General features: G+C 54.5%; 2 protein-coding genes and 1 pseudogene across 2 annotated transcripts; 2 read left to right on the top strand and 1 right to left on the bottom strand.

The window, feature by feature from the left end:
* The first annotated feature begins 11,798 nt into the window (after window positions 1-11,798).
* Window positions 11,799-12,469, top strand: LOC147992182 (uncharacterized). Its single transcript, XM_087538957.1, has 2 exons — window positions 11,799-12,112; window positions 12,199-12,469. Exons 1-2 carry the CDS (start codon window positions 11,799-11,801, stop codon window positions 12,467-12,469), a joined length of 585 nt encoding a protein of 194 aa, XP_087395083.1.
* An 87-nt stretch (window positions 12,470-12,556) lies between these two features.
* Window positions 12,557-14,166, top strand: LOC147992181 (uncharacterized). Its single transcript, XM_087538956.1, has 5 exons — window positions 12,557-12,589; window positions 12,703-12,918; window positions 13,092-13,176; window positions 13,308-13,574; window positions 13,664-14,166. Exons 1-5 carry the CDS (start codon window positions 12,557-12,559, stop codon window positions 14,164-14,166), a joined length of 1,104 nt encoding a protein of 367 aa, XP_087395082.1.
* A 1,741-nt stretch (window positions 14,167-15,907) lies between these two features.
* LOC147992180 (uncharacterized) lies at window positions 15,908-18,225 on the bottom strand (annotated as a pseudogene).
* Between the last annotated feature and the right edge of the window lie 3,144 nt (window positions 18,226-21,369).

The following is a 21,369-nucleotide window of genomic DNA, read 5'->3' as shown; positions in this document are numbered from 1 at the left end:
AATCCTTCCTGAGCAGGACTGATCTGTTCAGCGCGAAGTGACTCGTTTTCCTTTTGAAGATCTTCATGAGCCACCCTCAATTTCTCAAGTTCTTGCTTCCTTTGAAGATAATCATAGGAAAGCTTTTCATGAGTTGTTGAGAGAGTATCATGACAATCTTCAAGTTCCTGATACTTAACATGAAGGTTTTTTATGTCTTCAATTAAGGATTCAGATCGAGTCATTTCAGCACCTAACAGATCATCGCTTCTGTCTAACAATTTTTGAATATGTTCCATAGCTTTCTGTTGTTCAGTTGCAATTTTAGCAAGTGTTTTGTAGCTAGGTTTTGAATCACATTCAGAGTCATCGTCACTAGATGTTTCATAGCGAGTTGTGCGTGTGTTTACCTTGGCACCGCGTGCCATGAAGCAGTAGGTAGGAGTGGAGTCGTTCTTGTCATTTGCGTCGGTGTCGGTGATGCAGTCATTGTCTTCAGTATTGAAGATGGACTTGGCGACGTATGCTGTAGCCAGACTCGCAATGCCAGAATCAGACTCCTCCTCAGACTCCACCTCTGCCTCCTCAGATGCGGACTCCTCCTCTGAATCCATCTCCTTTCCAACAAACGCACGTGCCTTGCCAGATGAGCTCTTCTTGTGTGATGAAGACCTTGATGAAGTTTTGGAAGAAGACTTTGAGTATTTCTTCTTCTTCTTGTCGTCAGAATCATATTCCTTGCTCTTCTTCTTCCTTCTGTTCTCATTGTCCCACTGTGGACACTCGGAGATGAAGTGTCCAGTTTTCTTGCACTTGTGACATGTTTTCTTCTTGTAGTCATGAGCAGAAGCTTCATCATTCCTTGAGCTTGATCGTGAAGATTTCCTGAAGCCTTTCTTCTTAGTGAATTTTTGGAACTTCTTCACTAGCATTGCAAGTTCTCTTCCAATGTCTTCAGGATCATCAGAACTGCAGTCAGATTCTTCTTCAGATGAGGAGACAGCTTTTGCCTTCAAGGCACGAGTTCGCCCATAGTTTGGGCCGTAGATATCTCTTTTCTCAGAAAGTTGAAACTCATGTGTGTTGAGCCTCTCAAGTATGTCAGACGGATCGAGTGTCTTGAAATCAGGACGTTCTTGAATCATCAGGTCCAGGATGTCAAACGAACTATCAAGTGATCTCAGCAGCGTCTTGACGATTTCATGTTTGGTGATCTCAGTGGCGCCGAGGGCTTGAAGCTCGTTTGTGATGTCAGTGAGCCGGTCAAATGTGTGCTGGACATTCTCATTGTCATTTCGCTTGAAGCGGTTGAAGAGGTTGCGAAGAACACTGATTCTTTGATCTCTCTGGGTTGAGATGCCTTCATTGACCTTTGAGAGCCAGTCCCAGACTAGCTTGGATGTCTTCAAAGCACTCACACGGCCATACTGTCCTTTGGTCAGATGACCACATATGATATTCTTGGCAGTGGAGTCCAGTTGAGTGAACTTCTTGACATCAGCAGCAGTGACACCTTCTCCAACCTTGGGAACGCCGTTCTCGACGACATACCATAGGTCGATGTCAATGGCTTCAAGATGCATGCGCATCTTATTCTTCCAGTAGGGATATTCAGTTCCATCGAAGACGGGACAAGCAGCGGAGACTTTGATTATCCCTGCAGTCGACATAGCTAAAACTCCAAGTGGTTAAACCGAATCACACAGAACAAGGGAGCACCTTGCTCTGATACCAATTGAAAGTGCGTTATATCGACTAGAGGGGGGGTGAATAGGCGATTTTTATGAAAGTCTTCAAAACGTGAGAGTTGTGAAGACATATAGTGAAGATCATGCCTATTACTATGCAGCGGAAGTTAGATTACACTAGGCTAGCCATGGTCATGTATTCAATAGAGTGAAAGCGCAATGACAAACAGCTTCAGTGTAATAAGGATCAGGTAGGAAGAAGTTATGAAGCCAAACAGATCATACATTCATGTTGTGAAGACAAAAGATAAAGCAAGCATGCAATAGCTTCACAATGAATAACTGTAAGCGAAAGGAAGTGAAGATGAAACCAGTGACACGTTGAAGACAATGATTTGTTGGACCAGTTCCAGTTGCTGTGACAACTGTACGTCTGGTTGGAGCGGCTAGGTATTTAAACCAAAGGACACACAGTCCCGGACACCCAGTCAAGGACACTTAGTCCAAGACACCCAGTCCTCACCGTTTTCTCCTTGAGCTAAGGTCACACAGACCTCGCCCAATCACTCAGGTAAGTCTTCAAGGTAGACTCCCAAACCTTCACAGACTTCGTTCACTGACGATCCACAATTTCTCTTGGATGCTCAGAACGCGACGCCTAACTGTCTGGAGGATGCACAGTCCTCAAGTGTAATAAGTCTTCAAATCACACAGACACGAAGACTTAAGTGATGCCCAATTTACTCTGGCTCTGGGTGGTTAGGGCTTTTCTCCTCACTGGGAATTTTTCTTTCAAAGGCTTCGAGGTGGGTTGCTCTCAAACGACAAAAGCCGTGCACTGAAATCTGAGCAGCCAACCATTTATGGTTGTGGGGGGTGGACTATTTATAGCCACTTGGCAACCCAACCTGATATGTCCGAAATGACCCTGGTTCACTAAGGAACTGACACGTGTACCAACGGTCGAATTTTGAACTCACACGGCAACTTTACTTGGGCTACAAGTAAAGCTGACTTGTCTGACTCTGGACAAGATTTTCTCTCAAAGTCTTCGCTCGAAGACATAGGATTTGAATTAGGCATCACTTCACTCATTCTGACTGGTTCTCTTCGACCCCACTTAACAGTACGGTGGTTCCTATGACACAACATGAATGAAATAAAACTACGAAGGATCTAGGTCTTCGAGTTCCAAAAGCTTCATAGGGAGTCTTCTCATGTCATTGTCTTCAATATGAATATCTTCATAAACCACCATTGTCTTCAATGTCTTCGTACATTTTTAGGGGTCATCTCTGGTAGTAAAACCGAGTCAATGAGGGACTTCTACCTGTGTTTTCCTGCAATTCTCACAAACACATTAGTCCCTCAACTAGGTTTGTCGTCAATACTCCAAAACCAACTAGGGGTGGCACTAGATGCACTTACACACGGCTCCTGCTAGCTACCCCGTGGATGCTATCACGGAGTCTCAACATTGCCACCTTATGACGGAATGGCAGAACTTCAAAGTCAAGGCGGCTGTCGGCTCTACTCAACCTCTAGAGCCCGGCGCAACTTTTCACTACCATCCAATTCCAGAAGGATATGCTAGGGTGACGGTGGACGAAATAACGGAGGGATTTGAGGACCTCGAGCTTGACCACCCTACCGGTGAAGGGGAGACTCGGCTGGGTTCTGCTCTGAAGATTCCATGCCTATGGAGGAAGGAGCTCATCAACCTTCCGAACTGGACACCTTCACCTCCTCCTCCTCCTCCTTTGGCGAGTCAGGGCACTCCGCCTCCTCCTCCGGTGAGTGATCAGGGCACTCTGCCTCCATCTCCGGCGCGTGGCGGCACTCCGCCTCCTTCTCCGCCTGCGCCAGCACGCCCGAGCAGCCAGCCTCCTCCTTATCCGCCTCGTCAGCAAGGTCGGAAGATACCTGTCGCCACTCTGGCTGCTCCGACGCATCGTACTCATTCTCCTCTGCCTCGCAAGCAAGCAAAGAAGACAGCTGTAGCCGCTCCGTCTGCTCCGGCATCTAGCAGTACAGCCAGAGGCTGAAGGCAATTCACATTTGGTCCATCTCTAAAGCCTTGAGAGAAGTTACCATACGAGAGGTCCGTGGAGGAAAACAAGAAGATTGTGGAAGCCGAAGTGAGGGACTTCTTTGAAGCGGTGAAAGCAAAGAAACATCCACCTTCAGAGGAGAAGATAGATCCGGTGAAAGCAAAGTGCACACTCAATGCCCTGAAGAAACCACCACCGTCTCCGCCAAATACCAACTATGAGCGCATTATTGGAAAGTCATTTATCAAAGCGAAGCAGTCGGGAAGTACTATCAGTGATCGAAGGTTAGCAGAATGATGAGCTAGAAAAAATTTCCTAGCTCGGCGAACAAGCGAACCAATCGTGCCCCCCGCTCAAGGTGTCTAGAGATATCGTCGCTAATGATCCAAGGATGGTGCCCGGTTATACCAATCTTGGAGATTACCTGCCCGATGATGCACAATATGATATAATGGAGGTGGATGAACACAAATACCAGTACGGGAAGCCTCTCGTCAGAGATGGACCTACTCTGACAACGATGATGTGAAGATTCCATGATTGGTACATGAAAACATGCAGTGAGTCTGGGGGAAGGATACTTTGACGCTGAGAGTTAAAGAGGAGCACGACCTCGTTGGAATTAAACTGTTGCCTGTTCCATTTGAGGAGTTCTTCCAATGGTTCAATCAAAAGGCCCTCGATAAATTAACGGTCACTTGCTACTGTCTGTAAGTACTACTTCTGTCATTAAGTCTCTCTATATATAGCTCATCTCTTTCATTGCATGTATATATAATTATCCTCACTATATTATGCAGATTGAAGATTGTCAAATGCAGAAAAGCAGAAATCTATGATATTGGGTTCATTAACACAAATTTCATAGATGAATATATGGTTAAATTTGATGTCAAAGAAACCGAGGCCAACTTGCTCATATCGTTGCTTCAAAACCAAAACAAAGATAAAATACGCTTTCCTTACAACTTCAAGTGAGTGTTATTGTCTTGTGCATATACGGTTTCCCTTATTACTCGAGGTTATAGTAATGTAATTGATGAGTTATGCATGCGTGCGCAACTTCCACTATATTCTCCTGGAGATTAAGCTTGAGCAGGGACTAGTAACCGGCTTAGACTCGTGACGAAAATCTCCCGAGACCTATGCGGACATGACTAAAATGCTCGAGAAGTAAGTTCAATCGATCATTATCGCACCATACCGGAAACTTTTTGTTCATTTCCTGATATCAAGTAATTGTTTTCTTTGTCGCGCAGGGTTGGAAAGTATTCACCGCACAAGCTCCGGGACTGCCGGAGGAGCGGCGATGGACATACCTGAAAGTAAGTAGTACTAGCTAGCTAGTTCCGCGGATCTCGATCCCGTTGATTCTAGCTACTTTCATCAATGGAATTTATAATACTTCATTATCAGTTTGATTGACCTCTATTTCTTGTAAAGTGCTTGTGGCAGGAACAAGGGAATGATTATTGTGGATACTACGTTGCGAGTTCATCTACAACGGGACTTGCAAAAAACCCGGGGCTACTCTAAAAGACAATTTGATGCGTGTAAGCAATAATATTCACAATTTCATTATATTACCATCATTTGTGTTAAGTTTCATTCATATATATGTATTGACCCCCTTCTTCAAATTAGATGTGGCAGATGCGGGATGGACTCCTACCACAAGATCGCATCAAAGCAATTCAAGAGGAATTGGCGGGGTTCTTTCTTGACCATGTCATCAATAAAGCCGGAGAATACCATCTGGAAGCTAACTTCATAAATAATTAGGGGATTATATTGTAAGAGATCTTAATATTGTATATATGTAGCCAGTAGCGCCAGATAGATATACGAAAACTTGTTGTTCGACCAATCTCTCGTAGAAGGAGAGGTCGATATCACTTCTCTCTGTATGAATATGTTCATGACAAACTTCTATACTTAATGGTTTCCTTCATTTGCTTACTAGCTAGCGTGTCGAGGGCCTCTCTATACGTATAGTACGTAGCGTCGACCAAGCACGGAGATAAGAGAGGACACTTCTCTCTATTAATTAATTAGCTACCTAGCACAATACATGAAACCCCCCAAAATTAACCATACAAAACCCCCCAACCCCCCCCCCCCCTTCAGAAAAATACAAAAACCCTAGCCCCTGAAATGCTGACGCATGGTAGCTTATTGGTCTCGGTTGGTGCTACCAACCAGGACAAAAGGCCTCCCCGCCAGGGCAGGCCGCAGCGGCCACGTGGAGCCCCATCTGTCCCGGTTGGTGTAAGAACCGGGACTAAAGGTCTAGGGCTTTAGTACCGACCCTTTAGTCCTAGTTCCCCAACTGGGACAAATGGGCCTTATGAACCGGGACAAATGGCCCTTTTTCTACTAGTGTGTGTGTACAAAAAACTTTGAAAAATGCAAACTAGTTGCTTGCGGTGGCTAGGAGTATCGCACATGATGCGTCTGTGAGTACTCGTGTGCGATGATTAGTAAGTTACACATGCATTTCCTTATGTTAACACTTGTGTGATAAATAACACGTGGCACCGGATACGGTATTCTGGTTGTGTGTGTGATCCACTTAGTCTTCCTGCGCTCCACATGGGTGAATTGTAAAATCCATGCATATTCCCTCACCGGTTTCCCGCCACCAGCTAACGGCTTCCTGCGTATAACCCAGGTGGCAATGCACTGCCGCGACACTCTGCGAAGATCTAGTCCTCACCCATCTACCATTAGTTATTCCAAGCATGCCAGGCAACGACCAAAGCTTCGACGTGATGCCTACCTGCGTTACATCTTCAGCGAGGAGAACGAGCCGGAGCAGGTCGGGGAGAAAGAGCTTCATAGGCTGCTGCAGGCACCATGGCCCATCGGCAGCGATATCGGCGTCACGGTCCTTGCGAGCACAATCAACATATTGCAGAGGAGGTGTGATGAGCAGTTTGCCATCCACCGTGCAAAAGATCTAGAGCAGCTCGGCGGCATGATCGATGACCCACCCGAAGAACTGCCGTCACCAGTGCTCATCAAGAGCCTGATGCCCCGCAAGGAATGGGCAGAGGACCTCTGCGATGCAGTCAAGACAAAGGCAGCCCGCGGCTTCACCATTGCCCACGACGACTGTGTCAACCTTGATCCCAATGATGTGGTGGCCAAGCTCGAGCGCATCCTTGGCAGAGGTGACGTCCCCGACGAAGTAGAACATCGCCAACATGATATCTTGAGGATGCAGGTGATCGACGGAATTTGCAACAAGGCTAGAGGCATGGAAATGGAGCTGTTCCGCGGAGTTGTCATGCGCGCGATTGCACATTGTCAAGCTCTTCTGGAAGAGGCCCAGCAGCCCCAAGAGGCTCCCATCAGCGCCAGCAGCTCCGTAGGCGTAGGCGGGTCGGGACACTCGGAGTGAACGGCCGCAAGGGTGCTATGCTGATCATGGAGTCCGAGAAGACCATCGTCGGAAGGCCACCAGCTCAGAGCTTATATTTTATTATAATTGTATGCATATGTAGGTCGTGAGTGTCCTGGGCCTTGTCGCATTTGGAATTTTAAATTACCCTGAATATGTAAGACAATTATTAAGAATTATTAACCATTGCCATTGTAACTTTGCCTCAACGGCGAGAAGAGCGCGCGCAGGGACGCCAGAGCGGAGCGCGCCGCGGCCGCCTCAACGGCGAGCAACCACGTGGTCAACCTTCTGCCATCAATGAATTTTGACCTTGTTTCTCGTCACATTGCTGATTACAACACAATAAGTAATTGCAAATCTGTTCACACCTATCAAACTAATATGTGTTCACACTTAGCACCGGGCTATAAAAACTACCCACTCGAAAATTACTTCACAGTTCCTCTCCTCATCACCGACAAAACTGTTTTTTCTGTCAAGTCGTTCCACCATGACTGGTAGGAGGAGTTTAGGGTGGACATATAACTAGGCAGCAAAGACCAAGGCTGCGGAAGACTAGAGAGGTCCCGCCGGGAAGCCACGGCCGCAACAGAGATGCCCCGGCGTGTTGTGGAGCCCTCGAACGAGCTCTCACGGGCACACAAGGGCTCTCACAAGCGCATTTGCGGTGTCGGCCATCGCGATGAGTCGGCGTTCCTGAAGTCCTTCGCCGGCGACGACGACATTCTCGCTGGCGTCACTATGCAGCAGGAGCTGGTCGACGGCTTGATGAAGCTGCTCAAGATCAGCGATGCTTCGGTTGACAAGGCGACCGGCCTCATCTCGAGAAACTCATGGATGACAATGCGAAGCTCGTCAAGTTGGGTGCCGAGAAGGAGGAGGAGTCCGCTGGCTGGAAGATGCTGCATGAGCAGAGCGGTGCCTCGGAGATGAAGCTGAAAGCGGTCATCGAGGAACTGATGGGTGGCTTGAGGAAGCTCCGGATCGAGCGGTTGCAGGAGGTGGAGGAATCCGTGGCTGCTTTCAAGCAAAGGCATGAGGAATTGAAAAAGGAGCTGGAGGATTTCGCCACCCGGCGATCCATCGACGAGTAGGGATAGTAGCGACCCAGATCGTTGTCTACAATTTCCTTCTTATTTTGCCCCCGTGTCTTCCGGGCTTTGCCGCATGTGGCATTTTAAATTATCCGGAATATGTAATACAATTATTATCTGTGCCATTGTAAATTTGTCATCGTATTATCCGTTGCCATTTTATTTGAGTTCGTATTATCCGTTGCCCTATGTGGCAATTTAAATTAGGACGGAATACGAGTTGAAAACACGAACAAAGCAAATGCTTCCATGGGATCACAAGCAAACACCCTCCGTCCAGGTGCTTTAATTAACCCATTAATGGAAAAGTTGTGAGCGAGGCGGGCGGCGGCTGGTGCATGGAGGTCAAAGAGCTCGCTTCCCAGGGAGCATGGGCGGCCTTGCTGCTCGCACATGTCCCGTCGAGCCTGCGAGGTGGCCATGATGCACGCGTCCCGTCGAGCCTGCGCGGCGGACTGCTCACATGTGTCCCATCGAGCCTGCGAGGTGGGCAGGATGCACGCGTCCCGTCGAGCCTGCATGACGGACTTCTCGCACTCGTCCCGTCTAATCAAACAGCTACACGCACACCACCGGGTATGGTTAAATTTCGACATGGTTAATATAATACAACTGTTTGCGATATTAACATGTCAGCTTTTTGTTTCAAAAAGGACTGTCGGGTGGTTGGTGCGACATATGCCAATGGATGGCTTATCATTGTGGGAGCCAATAAAAAATCGCCGGTGCCTGGAAATGGGATAAGGCGAAGACATGCACGCCGGCGAATCTTACCCAGCTTCAGGGCTCTCCGTGGAGATAACACCCCTAATGCTGCTCTGCGGGGTCTCCGCATGATCACTAGCTCGGTGGGTTGCTACAGAATGCTCCTTGAGTTGTTCGGGGAAAATATGAGGGAGGGCCAGGCTAGCCCGCTCCTCTTCTCCTTGTGGCGTCTAAAATCTACCCAAAGAGTGATCTCCCCTGCATGGAAACCCTGGGGGGTTTATATAGGCCTACCCCCCAAGGGTACAATGGTAATCCGTTTGGGCGTAGGCCCTAGCCGTCTGTGTCTACGCCCGTCGGATTCTCCACCGACTGGTGGGGCCCGCCGACTGGTAGGCCCGCCGGATGCCGACCCTTTGGCCGACAGGCCGGCCCCACCGCTCGGGGGTCTTGTCGGGGGCTGGTTACTGTTACCTTGCCCCTGGTGACGATGGGACGATGGCTTTGTCGTGGTAAGCATGGCTACAGTGCTGCCGCGAGGTGGCTCATCACTGTAGCCTTACCTTCTCTTGTCTCCTTAATGAGGCACCTCCTTGGAGGGAGAGAGCTGGCCGGCTGTTGGAAGCCGGCCATACCCTTGGCCGACTGTGGGAAGCCTGGCCGCCTTTGGGATCTCCCTGACCGAGGGGGCCTGCCACCCACGGGTCGTACTGACCCCTCGCCGTGGGTGACGTCACGATCATCGTGGCAATAGTGCCGCGTCGGACGGGGATGGCCACCCCATATGATGCACTGTGGCCATGCGTGCACCGGGATTTGGGGGTGGCAGGTTTTACTGTAGCCACGCCCCGTCTTGTCGCCGTTATGTGGGTGCAGACTCTAAGGGCAAGATCTTAGCCGCCTGCTGAGGGGCCGGCTCCTGGGAGTCGGCCCTTTTATGGCTGGCTTCTAGAAGTCGGCCTTCTCGTGGTCTTGTTTCTCAAGGATTTCAGGGCTGGGCTGCGTTTGCGCAGCCGGCTTGAGAGGTAGCCAGCTGGGGGAAGATGGCCCCATGTCTTTTAAGCTTGGAGGCTTGTTCGGCCTGTAATTTTTCTGAAGTGCCAGGGGAAGCCGGCTAGGCTACGCGTGGTCATTTACTCCGACAGTAGTCCCCGAAGATGGTTGGGCTCCGAGGCAGAAAAAAGTCGAGGAGCCCAGTCAGCTTCCTATCTTGAGGAGCCGGGAACCAGAAGCCGATTTCGACCAAGTGCACCGTCTCTTAGAGATCTCGAAGTTTGAAGGCGGGTTCTAGTCGACGCGTGAGTCCGGCTATGAACTGACCGCTCGTCGTCTGCGCGCCACGTGGCATCCTCCAGCTGGAGGGGCCTGCCAGCCCACGCGCGCGACGGGACGCCGCCGCAGTTCTAGGGCCCGCCACTACAGGGCCTCGGCCCACGCGCGGATCTTCTGCGGCCTGGGCGGACCGTGCGCACCCCAGTGACGGTTTCCCTACGCCGTAATGGCGCAATAATCGCAGGGCATGGGGAGAGTGGGTGCAGTTAATCCCACGCTCCCCCCCCACGTCCTGCCTCCTCGGCTTCGCCGCACGAGGCTATAAGTAGGGGTAGAGCCATAGTGGAGGGGAGCACCAAAATGCTCGCGCGCTCTCCCTCACTCCGCCCCCTCCTTCTTCTTCCTCCTCTCGTCACGACAGCCACCTGCCGTCGGTCGGCCTTCCTGCCAATCTTCTTGGCTTGCCGCCGCTTCGTCGCAGCTTGGTCGTGCGCCCTCCTTTCGTCGTACCTTCCTTGCTGCCGCACCGTCCCTATGGAGTTCTCGAGCTCCTGGGACGGCTCCAACGTCCATGATGACCACGTCGACTTCCTCCGTCGGACACGGCGGTTGCCGGGCGCGGATCTTGTACGGGTCCGCCTCGCGCCGGAGAGGGAGATCTCGGCGGCGCCAGAACAGGATGAGCGGGTGAACTTCCGCTCGCACTGCCTGCGCGGCTTCAGCCTGCCGGTGAGCGGGTTCCTCCGGTCGTTCCTTGAATTTTATCATCTCCAGCCGCATCACCTCACTCCCAACGCGGTGATGCTGCTGTCGGCCTTCGTCACCCTATGCGAGGGTTTTCTCGGCGTCCTCCCCACTCTTGAACTGTGGGGAGAGTTCTTTCAGTGCAATCTCGGCACCGTCGTCGCGGGTCTGCCCACCCCATGTGGTGCCTTCATCGCCATGCGGAGGGCGAGCGACAACAACCCATTTCCGCTCATCCTGCTGATCTAGTCGGTGAAGCTCTAGCAGAAGTCCTACTTCTACGTGAAGAATATTGCTCCGCAAGGCGACTTCGTCAACCTGCCGGCTTACATAGCCGGCCCGCCGGCTAGGAGGCAGCCTTCATGGTCCTTCCGGTCCAGGTCGCTGTCTTCGGGCGGGTCCGCCTCCGTTGCCCGGCTCCGGGTGATGATCCAGTCGGAGGGTCTGTCCGGGGCCGACCTGTTGGCCGCCTTCATGGAGCGCCGGGTGCTTCCGCTCCAGGGCCGACCTCATATGATCTGTCAGATGAGCGGCCGCTTTGACCCGTGCCGGCTAAGCACCAACGAGATGCCTCACGCCGAGGTGTCTTACATGGTGAACTACATTTCCAACTGCAAGCTCACCGAGTAGTGGCAGTATGGCAAGGTGCCATACTCTCGCGCCAATCCTCCACCGGTGGTATGTTTCTCTTCCTCTTTGCTCGTTGCCGAGTTCATGGTGGCCGACTCCTGACCAGCCGGCCATTCTTTGGCAGAACCCCATGCTTCTGCCAGCAGCCGGGGCCGCAGGGGTGGAACACCAGTTCCTCCCCGACCGTACGATGGACGATGTAGACGACCCAGACCTGGGGGCGGCCGCCATGGAGGACGACGTCGCGGGGGAAGGCGGCAACACAGGCGGGTCCGGGCTCGGGGCCGGCTTCGAGGATTGGCTAGATGACGACGAGGCCGAAGTCATCGCGCGTCGCCGACCGGCGCCCGAGCACCATGGTGTGGGCCCATCCGCCGGGCCGACTGCCCAGGGCGGCGCGCAGAAGCGTCGGGCCACGTCGACCCACTTCGGCAGTCGGCCGAAGAAGCCCAAGAGTACCGCGGCGGTGACCAAGCGGGACGAGGCGGCCGCGAAGGCAGCCCGCTTCCGCAAGGTGGTGAAGCAGCCGCAGGCGGTCTCAGCGTAAGTGTCGCTGCTCTTATGCCTTTCTTTTTTCTTCTTCTCCGGTTTATGTTTTTCCAAACCCTTTTTCTCAATTTATCAAACAGGGCCCCTCTTTCCCTTAGGCGAGTCCCGGCCGCCTCCATAATCGGAGCCGTAGGAGGGTATTCAACCTCGCGCCGGGTAGATCCCCGCGCCGACCTCCTAGAGGCGACGGAGCGGAACGCGCAGGAAGCGCGAGAAGAGCGGGAGGCAGAGGAGCGGAGGGTTGATCGAGAGGCGGAGCAAAAGTCGGCGGAGGCGCGAGCCGTCGCAGCCGTCAAGGCCCAGGCGGAGGCCGCAGACGCGGAGAGGGAGGCGGAGGCCCTGCAGAACTAGCCTCCGCATTTCATCCTTCCCCTCCGTGCCGCAGCTCCTGACACCCCTGTGCCCCCATTGGAGGAAGCCGGCCGCGGCCAGCCGGAGATGGAGAGGGAGACGGCGCCATCGCCGCCGACTGTAGCGGGCCGAGGAGGCTGTCCTAAGTGCTGCCAGCGCGGCCGGCTGGGGGCGAGCCGACCGTGGGAGGGGATCTTGCGATCTCGTCATCGCTTCACCGGTGCGCGGGGAAGGCGACTTCAGCGCTCGGCGCACAGAAGACCGTGGACGCTGGCTCGACTGCCCAGGACCTAGAAGCGGCCAGCGACAGCTCGTCCGGGTGGACGCCGGGCGGCGGGACAGCCGTGCTGAATGTGGCGGCGCAGGACGTCCGGAGCCGGCTTCAGGCCCAAGCCACCGCACTGAAGCAGTACACCCAGGAGTTTCTCACGACGCGATCGGTTATTCAGGTGAGTCCTCCTGCTCCTTTGATTGCTTTTAATTTCTTCCGTGGGGGCGCGTCAGCGCACCCACTGGGTGTAGTCCCCGAGTTCCGAGCCGGCTGCTGAGCAGGTGGCTTGGAACTTATTGGAAAGCTTGATTACCATCTTCTTCTTACTCATGTCCCTTGTCTTCTCTGCAGGAGTACCACAACCTCCACGCGGCCGCCTTCAACTCCCAGGCCCAGGAGTTGAATCAGAAAGCCACTGATCTGACCGAGAGCCGGAGTAAGTGCTCCGTTTTTCTTTTAAGTGGGGGTGCGTCAGGGCACCCACTGGGTGTAGTCCCCGAGATTCGGGCCGACTACCGAGTAGTCGAGTCGGATCTTTTCCTGACGACTTCTTTCTTTATATTGGAGGGGCCAATGCCGACTTGAGGAGCCAGCTGAGCGGAGCCCAGACCGCCCTTCGTGCCAAGGAGGCCGAGTGCATCGCCCTGACTCAAGAGCGTGACCGCCTGGCCAAGAGGTTCGCCGACCACGAGGAGAGCTACAAGGCGGCCCTGAAGGCGGTGCAGGACAGCGAGGCTGCCCTCAAAGCTGAGTATGAGACCGAGGCAGCAAACTGGGCCGAGATGAGGCAGGCGCTGAGCCAAGGCTACAGCCGGGTGGAAGACTTGATTGACGGTAGGCCGCCTTCTTCTTTGCTTCCATGCCTGCCTTCTACTATCTAATTCATTTTTTGATTCTGTGTCGCTGCTTTCCTCTTTGCGCAGATTACTTCCCCGGCTACTCAGCCCCCGCCACCCAAGCCATCGAGGCCTACCGCGACACGCGATGGCAGGCGGGGGCTGAGATTGCGCCGAATGCCAGCCGGTCACTTGAGGAGCAGCTTCTGGGGCTTCAAGCCCGCCTGCAGCCGGCCCATCGCATGCTCTGCCGTCTTCAGCGTGCCGGAGCGCAAGTGCTGGCCGCCCTCTGGCCTGGCGAGGTGATTCCGCGCACCCCAAGTCAGACCGCCGACTGGCTGGAGGTCGCAGTCGGCCGCTTCGAGGCTTGGAAGGCGTCAGCGGCCCACCCCGGCGCTGGCCGGGCTCTGGAGTTCGTCCGGGCTTGGTATCCTGGGCTGAACTTGGACCAACTGAGCACCTGGCGGCAGGAGGCTGACGAGGAGCTGGAGGCGGTGCAGCCAGCTATCATCCAGCGCGCCTCGGCGATCGCCGAGTATACCGATACCAGCGCCTTTGCTCCTGAGGTGGATGACGCCGGCGTCGCCTAGACGGAGGAGTGGTTCGGGCTGAACCCGGCCGAAGGTGAGGACTCGACGGAGGAGATTGCCTCCAGTGATGAGGGCGAAGAGGAAGAGGGAGAGGATGACGAAGACGCTGCGCCGGATGGTGAAGCGACCAGCCCGCCTCAGCCCGATCGTGCTTCTAGCAACGATGCCAAGACTCGCCAGCCGGTCACTCCTCCAGCTGGCACCGCCGACTCTGCCAACCTGCCCCACTCGCCTGTTGCTCCCCTGGCTTGATCCGCCGTCCTAGCTTTCCTGCTTGTTACTTCTTTGAACAATCTTTAAATTTGCGCAGTTCCACCCACTGGGGGTGTATTCATACAATGTTGAATGCTAGCCTTTCGAAGGTCTTTTGTGTAAATATTATGCATGTGTTTGGCTTCCGTTTATGTTTGCTTTTTATCCTTTGGCTTTTTCCTTTACCGCCGCCTTCCCAACCGGATAGCTGCTCTGCAGTCTGTGGCCGGAGAAGGACTTGGTCATTTTTGGGAAGGCAAGTACTTGAGCTTTCTTAGATTGCAGCAAGGTGAGCGGGAAGCCGGCCAGCCGACTCTCTAGTAGTCGGCTGGCGGGGTGGGAGGCCGGCTCGTGTTATATAAGTTCGTTAGTCCTTAGCCGTTTTTTCGCGTGGGCATCCTTTCCTGCCCTTGGCTCTTGCCAGTCGGACAGTCGTTTCTTCGAGCTGCGACTTTTGGCAAGAGGGGGCTTGGGTGCTGACACACTACTTGTCTGGCTGCAGGTGGAACTTCAGATATAACTTGAGGCGGCGAGTCCCTGGGCCGACTGGTCGAACCCGGTGCCGAACGAAGAAAGCAAGTGTGGCAACATAATTGTATGCGTGATACTCGTCTTTCATAGATAAAAGAGGGTAGTCCCCGAGTACTCCTTGGGGCACCCCTTGTCTCGTACTTAGTACAAAAGGTAGCGTGCTACATACTGCTTTTTAACTGTAAAATCTTCGGAGGAGATTGGTGTTCCATGGTCGGTCCGACTCCTTGCCGGAATCGTCTCTCTTGCGTGCCTTCGGCTTCTGTACGTCGATTAGGTAGTAGGAGTCGTTGCCTAAAGCTTTGCTGATGATGAAGGAGCCCTCCCAAGGGGCCGAGAGCTTGTGCTGGCCGGCTGTTCGCTGGATCAGCCGGAGCACAAGGTCGCCCTCTTGGAAAGATCTTGGCTTGACCTTCCGGTTGTGGTAGCGACGCAGACCCTGCTGATAGATGGCAGACCGACTGAGGGCTAACAGCCGGCCCTCTTCCAGCAGGTCGACGTTGTCCTCTCATTCTTCCTTGGCCTCCGCCTTCGTGTACATGGTGACCTGAGGCGAGTCGAACTCGATGTCAGTTGGGATGACGGCCTCGGCACCATATACAAGGAAAAAAGGGGTGAAGCCGGTCGATCTGTTTGGGGTAGTGCGCAAACTCTAGAGGACGGCCGGCAGCTCGTCGAGCCAGCAGCTGGCCGAACGCTCCAGTGGCACGACCAGTTGGGGCTTTATGCCGGAGAGGATGAGGCCGTTTGCTCGCTCGACCTGGCCGTTTGACTGCGGGTGGGCAACGGACACTAGGTCCAGCTGGATGTCGCGTGTTGCGCAGAAATGTGCCAATGCTCCCTTTGCAAACTTTGTGCCGTTGTCGGTGATGATGCTATGCGGTAGGCCATACCGGGTTATAATATCTGCGATGAATGTGACGGCAGTCGGCCCATTTACTTTTTGATCGGCTTCGCCTCAATCCACTTGGTAAATTTGTCCACGGCGACGAGCAGATGTGTCATGCCGCCGCGTGCCGTCTTGAACGGGCCCACCATGTCCAGCCCCCAGACGGCAAAGGGCCAGGTGAGGGGGATGGTCTTGAGTGCAGAAGCCGGCAGGTGTTGCTTGGAGTTGAAAACTTGGCACCCTTTGCAGTTTTTGACTAGTTCCTTGGCGTCTTCCAAGGCAGTCGGCCAGAAAAATCCGTGGCAAAAAGCCTTGGTGACGAGTGATCTTGAGGCTGCGTGGTGGCCGCATTCGCCTTGGTGGATGTCCCTAAGGATTGATGTGCCCTTCTCTGGTTCGACGCAGCGCTGGAAGACTCCAGTGACGCTGTGCCTAACAAGCTCTCAGTTGACGATTGTGTAGGCCTCGGCTCGGCGTTGAACTTGTCTTGACGAAATCTCGTCGGTTGGCAGCTCTCTATTTACTAAGAAGTTGAGGATGGGCTGGGCCCAGGATGGAGCTGTGACTTCTTCTATTGTCAAGACTGCCACTGTGATAGGGGCGGGTGGACTGGGTAGTGAAAAGTTGGCGTCGGAGTCGGCCATCGCCTGTTGTGTTGATGTAGTCCCCAGACCGGGTGCGACTATGGCAGTCCCCGGGCCACCTGTTGGAGTCCCCGCGCCGCCTGCTTGGTTTCCCAAGTCGGATCCGACTGCGTTGGGGTCAGGCGGCACGAAGATGGAATCAGATTCTGGAGACGGCTTGATAGACGGCTTGAGGAGTCGGTGGAGAGAAACGCCGGTTGGTATGGCTTGTCGGGTGGATCCTACTCGTGCCAGGGCATCCGCTTGCATGTTATCGGCACGTGGTACATGAAGGAACTCACATCCTTAAAAATATCCATTGATTTTCTGGACGAGGAAACGATAGCTCGCCATGTTTGCATCTTTGGCGTCCCAGTCACCGGATGACTGTTGGACCACCAAATCCGAGTCGCCATAGCACAAGATCTGGCGGATGCCGAGTTCTTTGGCTAGCCGGAGCCCGTGTATGAGCGCCTCATACTCGGCCACATTGTTGGAGGCGGCAAAATGAATTTGCAATGTATACTTGAGCTTGTCGCCCTTGGGAGAGGTGAGGACGATGCCGGCTCCCAAGCCGGTGTGCATCTTGGACCCATCGAAGTGCATCCGCCAGTGAGTGGAGTCGGGAGCCGGTGGCAGGTATTGGGTTTCGGCCCAATCGACGAGGAAGTCGACCAGTGCATGGGACTTAATGGCGGTGCGGGGCTGGTAGAAGATCACATAGGGGGCCAGCTCAATGGCCCATTTGGCCACTCGGCTGGATGCGTCCCGGCTGCCTATGATCTCAGCAAGCGGGGCAGTACATACGACCGTAATGGGGTGCTCTTGAAAATAGGGCTTGAGCTTCTTGGCAGCGAAGTACACACCATAGCACATCTTCTGGTAGTGTGGGTAGTTCTGCTTCGAGGTAGATAAGACTTCGCTTAAATAATACACCGGCCTCTGAACTGGCTGAGCCCGGCCTTCTTCTGGGCGTTGGACTACGATGAAAGTGCTGACCACCCGGCTAGTAGTGGCAATGTAAAGGAGCATGGGCTCCTTTTCAGCCGGTGCCGCCAAGACAGGTGGCGTGGTCAGCATCTTCTTTAGCTCGTGGAAGGCTTGGTCCGCCTGGCTATTCCACTCGAAATGAGTGGACTTCTTCATGAGTCAGTAGAGGGGGAGGGCCTTCTCTCCGAGCCGGCTGATGAAGCGGTTCAGGGAAGCCAAGCATCCGGTGAACTTCTGGACATCCCGCAGCTTGGTGGGAATCTCCATTCTCTCTATGGCCTTGATCTTTATTGGGTTGCACTCGATGCCGCGTTCGGAGACCAGGAAGCCTAGGAGCTGGCCGGCTGGTACTCCGAACACGCATTTCTCGGGGTTGAGCTTGATTTGGAATCAGCGCAAGTTTTCAAATGTCTCTCTGAGGTCTTCCAGCAAGGTGCTGCGCTTCTCCGTCTTCACCACAATATCGTCTACATAGACGTGAGCATTTCTGCCGAGCTGCTTGAGGAGGCATTTCTGCATGCAACGCTGAAAAGTGGCACCGGCATTTCTCAAGCCGAATGTCATAGTCAGGTAGCAGAAGGCTCCGAATGGTGTGATGAAGGCGGTTTTCAGGCGGTCAGCTGGATCCAGCTTTATCTGGTGGTAGCCTGAGTAAGCATCCAAGAAGCTCAACAGCTCGCATCCGGCTGTGGAGTCTATTACTTGATCAATCCTTGGCAAGGCAAAGGGATCTTTGGGGCAAGCCTTGTTGAGGCTAGTGTAGTCTATACACATGCGCTACTTGTTGTTTTTCTTCAGCACGAGGACCGGATTGTCGAGCCATTCTGGGAAGAAAACTTCCATAATGAAGCCGGCTGCCAGAAGCCGGGCTATCTGTTCTCCCACAATCCTTCTCTTCTCCTCTGATAGTCGGCGGAGAGGCTGTTTAACTGGTTTCGCACCTTCTCGGACATGTAGCTTGTGCTCGGCGAATTCCTTCGACACACCCGGCATGTCCTTGGGGGACCATGAGAAAATGTCCTGATTCTCACGAAGGAAATCGGCGAGCTCACCTTCCTATTTGCTGTCCAGGTTTACCCCGATGGAGGCAAACCTTTCTGGGTGATCTGGGTCCAGAGTTACCCTCTTTGTTTCTTTGGCCGGCTGAAAGGAACCTTGGGCACCACACTCCTTGGGGTCGGGGGACAAGGTAGGCTGCTTGCCGGTCATGGCCAAGACTCGGTCCAGTATCTTCTTCTCTTCAGCAATTACAAGGGACTCGGCCAGTCGGCTGCTGGCAGCCACACACTCGGAGGATTTCTTGTAATCTTCGGCTATGGTGATGATGCCCTTGGAACTTGGTATCTTCATCTTGAGGTAGGCGTAATGGGGTACAGCCAAGAACTTGGCCAGGGCAGGTCGTCCAAGCAATGCGTGGTAAGGGCTCTCTAGATCCACCACTTCAAACCACACCGCCTCTCGGCGGAAATGATCCTTGTCCCCGAAGAGGACATCTATCTTGATCTTGCCGATTAGGGAGCAGGACAAGCCGGGTACGATGCCATGGAACACAGTCCGACTGGGCATGAGCTGCTTTGTTTTGATGCTCAGCTTCTCCATGGTGTCGCGGTATAGGATATTGATGCTGCTCCCACCATCTATCAGCACACGGGAGAAATGGGCGTCTCGCCTTTCCATAGCGAGGGTGGCGTCCAGAACCAATGCATAAGAGCCGGGAGACGGCATCACCTCTGGGTGATCTGTGCGGCTCCAACTAATAGGCCTTTCTGACCAGTGCATGAATTCTGGGTTGTTGGAGGCGACTGCGTTGACTTCTTGGTGTTGTCGGCACCGGCTACGCCGATCTTCTGGCTGGCTGGTGAAGACGACATAGGCGGCATGCTCGTCGGGGTACTCGTCTTGAACTGCCCCGATCGTTGGTCGAGCGGCCGGCTGCGGAGGAGCCGGAGGCGACTGACCAGCAGGCGGAGGCGGCGCCATCCCCTCACCCTTGGAGATCCGAGTGAGCCAATGGCATTTTCTGGTCGTGTGGTTTGAAGGCTTTGCGCCGCTGTGAAACTTGCAGGGGGCATCAAGTGCTTGCTCGTAGGAGAAAGTCGGCTGCCAAGCCGGCCTGCCGCCCTTTTGCTTCTTGGGTGCGGGCCGTCCTTCGGGTTGTTCGTCCTCGATTGTGGCCACCTGCCAACTGGTGGAAGGTGGCAGGGGAGCCTTGCGCTTGTGGTCGTTCTGGTGCGGGCGTCGGCTGGATTCTCCAGCCGGCGTCTTGGGACTCGGAGCGAGCACCTTCTCGGAGGCGTCTACTCGGAGCTCGTCCTTCATCAAGGAATCGGCCATGGCGTATTTGTCATCTATGACCAGTAGCTCGTCAAGCGTAGTTGGCTCGTCGCAGAGGAGTCGGTGCTTGAGGAGGGTGCCTTCTCGGCACCCGGCGGTGAATTACTCTATAGCTTGGACCTCGTGCACTCCCTTGCAGGAATTGCGAAGCTCGGCCCACCGCGTGAGGTAGTCGCGAGTCGATTCGTTGGGCCCTTGGACGCACAAGGAGAGCTGTCGGGGCTTAGGAGCCCACTTGTAGGTGCTGGTGAAGTTGCGTATGAAGGCTTCAGTGAAGTCTAGCCAGCTGTTGACACTGTAAGGCTTGAGGCTGTTAAGCCAGGTGCGCGCCGTGCCTTGGAGCATGAGGGGCACATATTTTACGGCAACACGCCTATTGCCGTTTGCGATTCTAACCGCGGTGGAGTAGTCGATCAACCAATCTTCCGGCTTCACGGAGCCGTTGTACTTGGGCGTGTCTCTTGGGAGCGAGAACCCTTTGGGGAAGGGCTCGTCGCGGATGCGGGGGCCGAAGCAAGATGGGCCGACAACATCTTCTTCTTCCAGGGCCAAGGATCGTGCAAGGCGGTCGATCCGGTGGCGGGCATCATTCTCGCCGACTCCTTCGCGGCGACCCAGCCGATCGCTGAGAGTCGGGTGCGTGACAGGCGGCGGGGTAGGGTATCTCTCCCCACGAGGCGGAGGAGGAGGAGGGTTGCCCCGCCACTCCATGGCTCGAGGGCGGCCCTCGGCGTCACGCTCGATGGAGATTCGAGTCCGGCTGCGGCTGGCAGCCGGCTCTTTTTCTTTTCTTGCGCGGGTGTTGCCCGCGGTCAGTGTTCGGGACGTCGCGCCGTGCTCTCGGCGCGGGGGAGGACTCTCGGCGCGGATGGCGGCTTCATGCCGCTCTGTGGCCGCGTTGATAAGTTACTGGATGCGTTTGGTCATGTAGGGGAGCTCATCAGGCCCCGGCCCATTCAACTCGTCTACGGCCGCCTAGGCGGCGCGCAAGTTCTCGAGAGGTGTGGCATAGACTGGACGGTCTGCTCCCAGCATGTCGGCGATAGCCGCGCCGTGTTTCTTGACGATACCGACGCGGCTCGGCCCGTCGGGAGGCGGCGTGCCGAAGGCGGCTCAGTCGACCTCGCGCTGGTGAGCCTCGGTGAGGCGTCTCATGGTGGCGAGCCTCTGGCCCTCCGCAACGAGGGCGAGGCGGCGCGCCTCCAATGTCTTTGCGTCCGCGTCGGCCGGGACGGGGACGGACAAGTCCTGCAGCGCCGCCTGCAGAGCGTCGTGGGCGTTTTCGCCTGAGGAGGCGCCGTGGCTGATAACCAGTACCTCGGTAGTGGAATTGCCGCTGCTGTCGGCTTGAGGAAGAGGGTCATTGATGACCACCACGTTGGTGGGGAAGGCGTCAAGGGATGCCGTGTCTGAGTCGACAAGCATCGGGTCGGTGGTGCCAACCGACTCCAAGTCCACGGCAAGCTCGATGGAGACGAGGAGTTGATCGAGGAGGCTGACGAGGTGGCTCTCGGGGCAGTCTGTGCCCGCGTCGGATGCGGGCTCATCAAGGATGCGAGCCTCGCCAAGAAGATCGGCGAGGCA

The sequence above is a fragment of the Triticum urartu genome, chromosome 1A (genome assembly GCF_056163025.1).
Source record: "Triticum urartu cultivar PI428250 chromosome 1A, HENAU_Tu73, whole genome shotgun sequence".
NCBI lineage: Eukaryota > Viridiplantae > Streptophyta > Magnoliopsida > Poales > Poaceae > Triticum > Triticum urartu.
Note: the sequence above shows the minus strand (reverse complement) of the source record. Positions and strands in the feature narration are given on the sequence as shown.

Excerpts from the sequence above, each read along its gene's own strand:
- LOC147992182 (XM_087538957.1), top strand. The coding sequence starts at position 11,799 with ATGGAGGACGACGTCGCGGGGGAAGGCGGCAACACAGGCGGGTCCGGG. Across the intron at positions 12,113-12,198 it reads CAGCCGCAGGCGGTCTCAGC|GGCCCCTCTTTCCCTTAGGC; the intron begins GTAAGTGTCGCT and ends TTTATCAAACAG.
- LOC147992181 (XM_087538956.1), top strand. The coding sequence starts at position 12,557 with ATGGAGAGGGAGACGGCGCCATCGCCGCCGACT. Across the intron at positions 12,919-13,091 it reads CGACGCGATCGGTTATTCAG|GAGTACCACAACCTCCACGC; the intron begins GTGAGTCCTCCT and ends TCTTCTCTGCAG. Across the intron at positions 13,575-13,663 it reads GGTGGAAGACTTGATTGACG|ATTACTTCCCCGGCTACTCA; the intron begins GTAGGCCGCCTT and ends CTCTTTGCGCAG.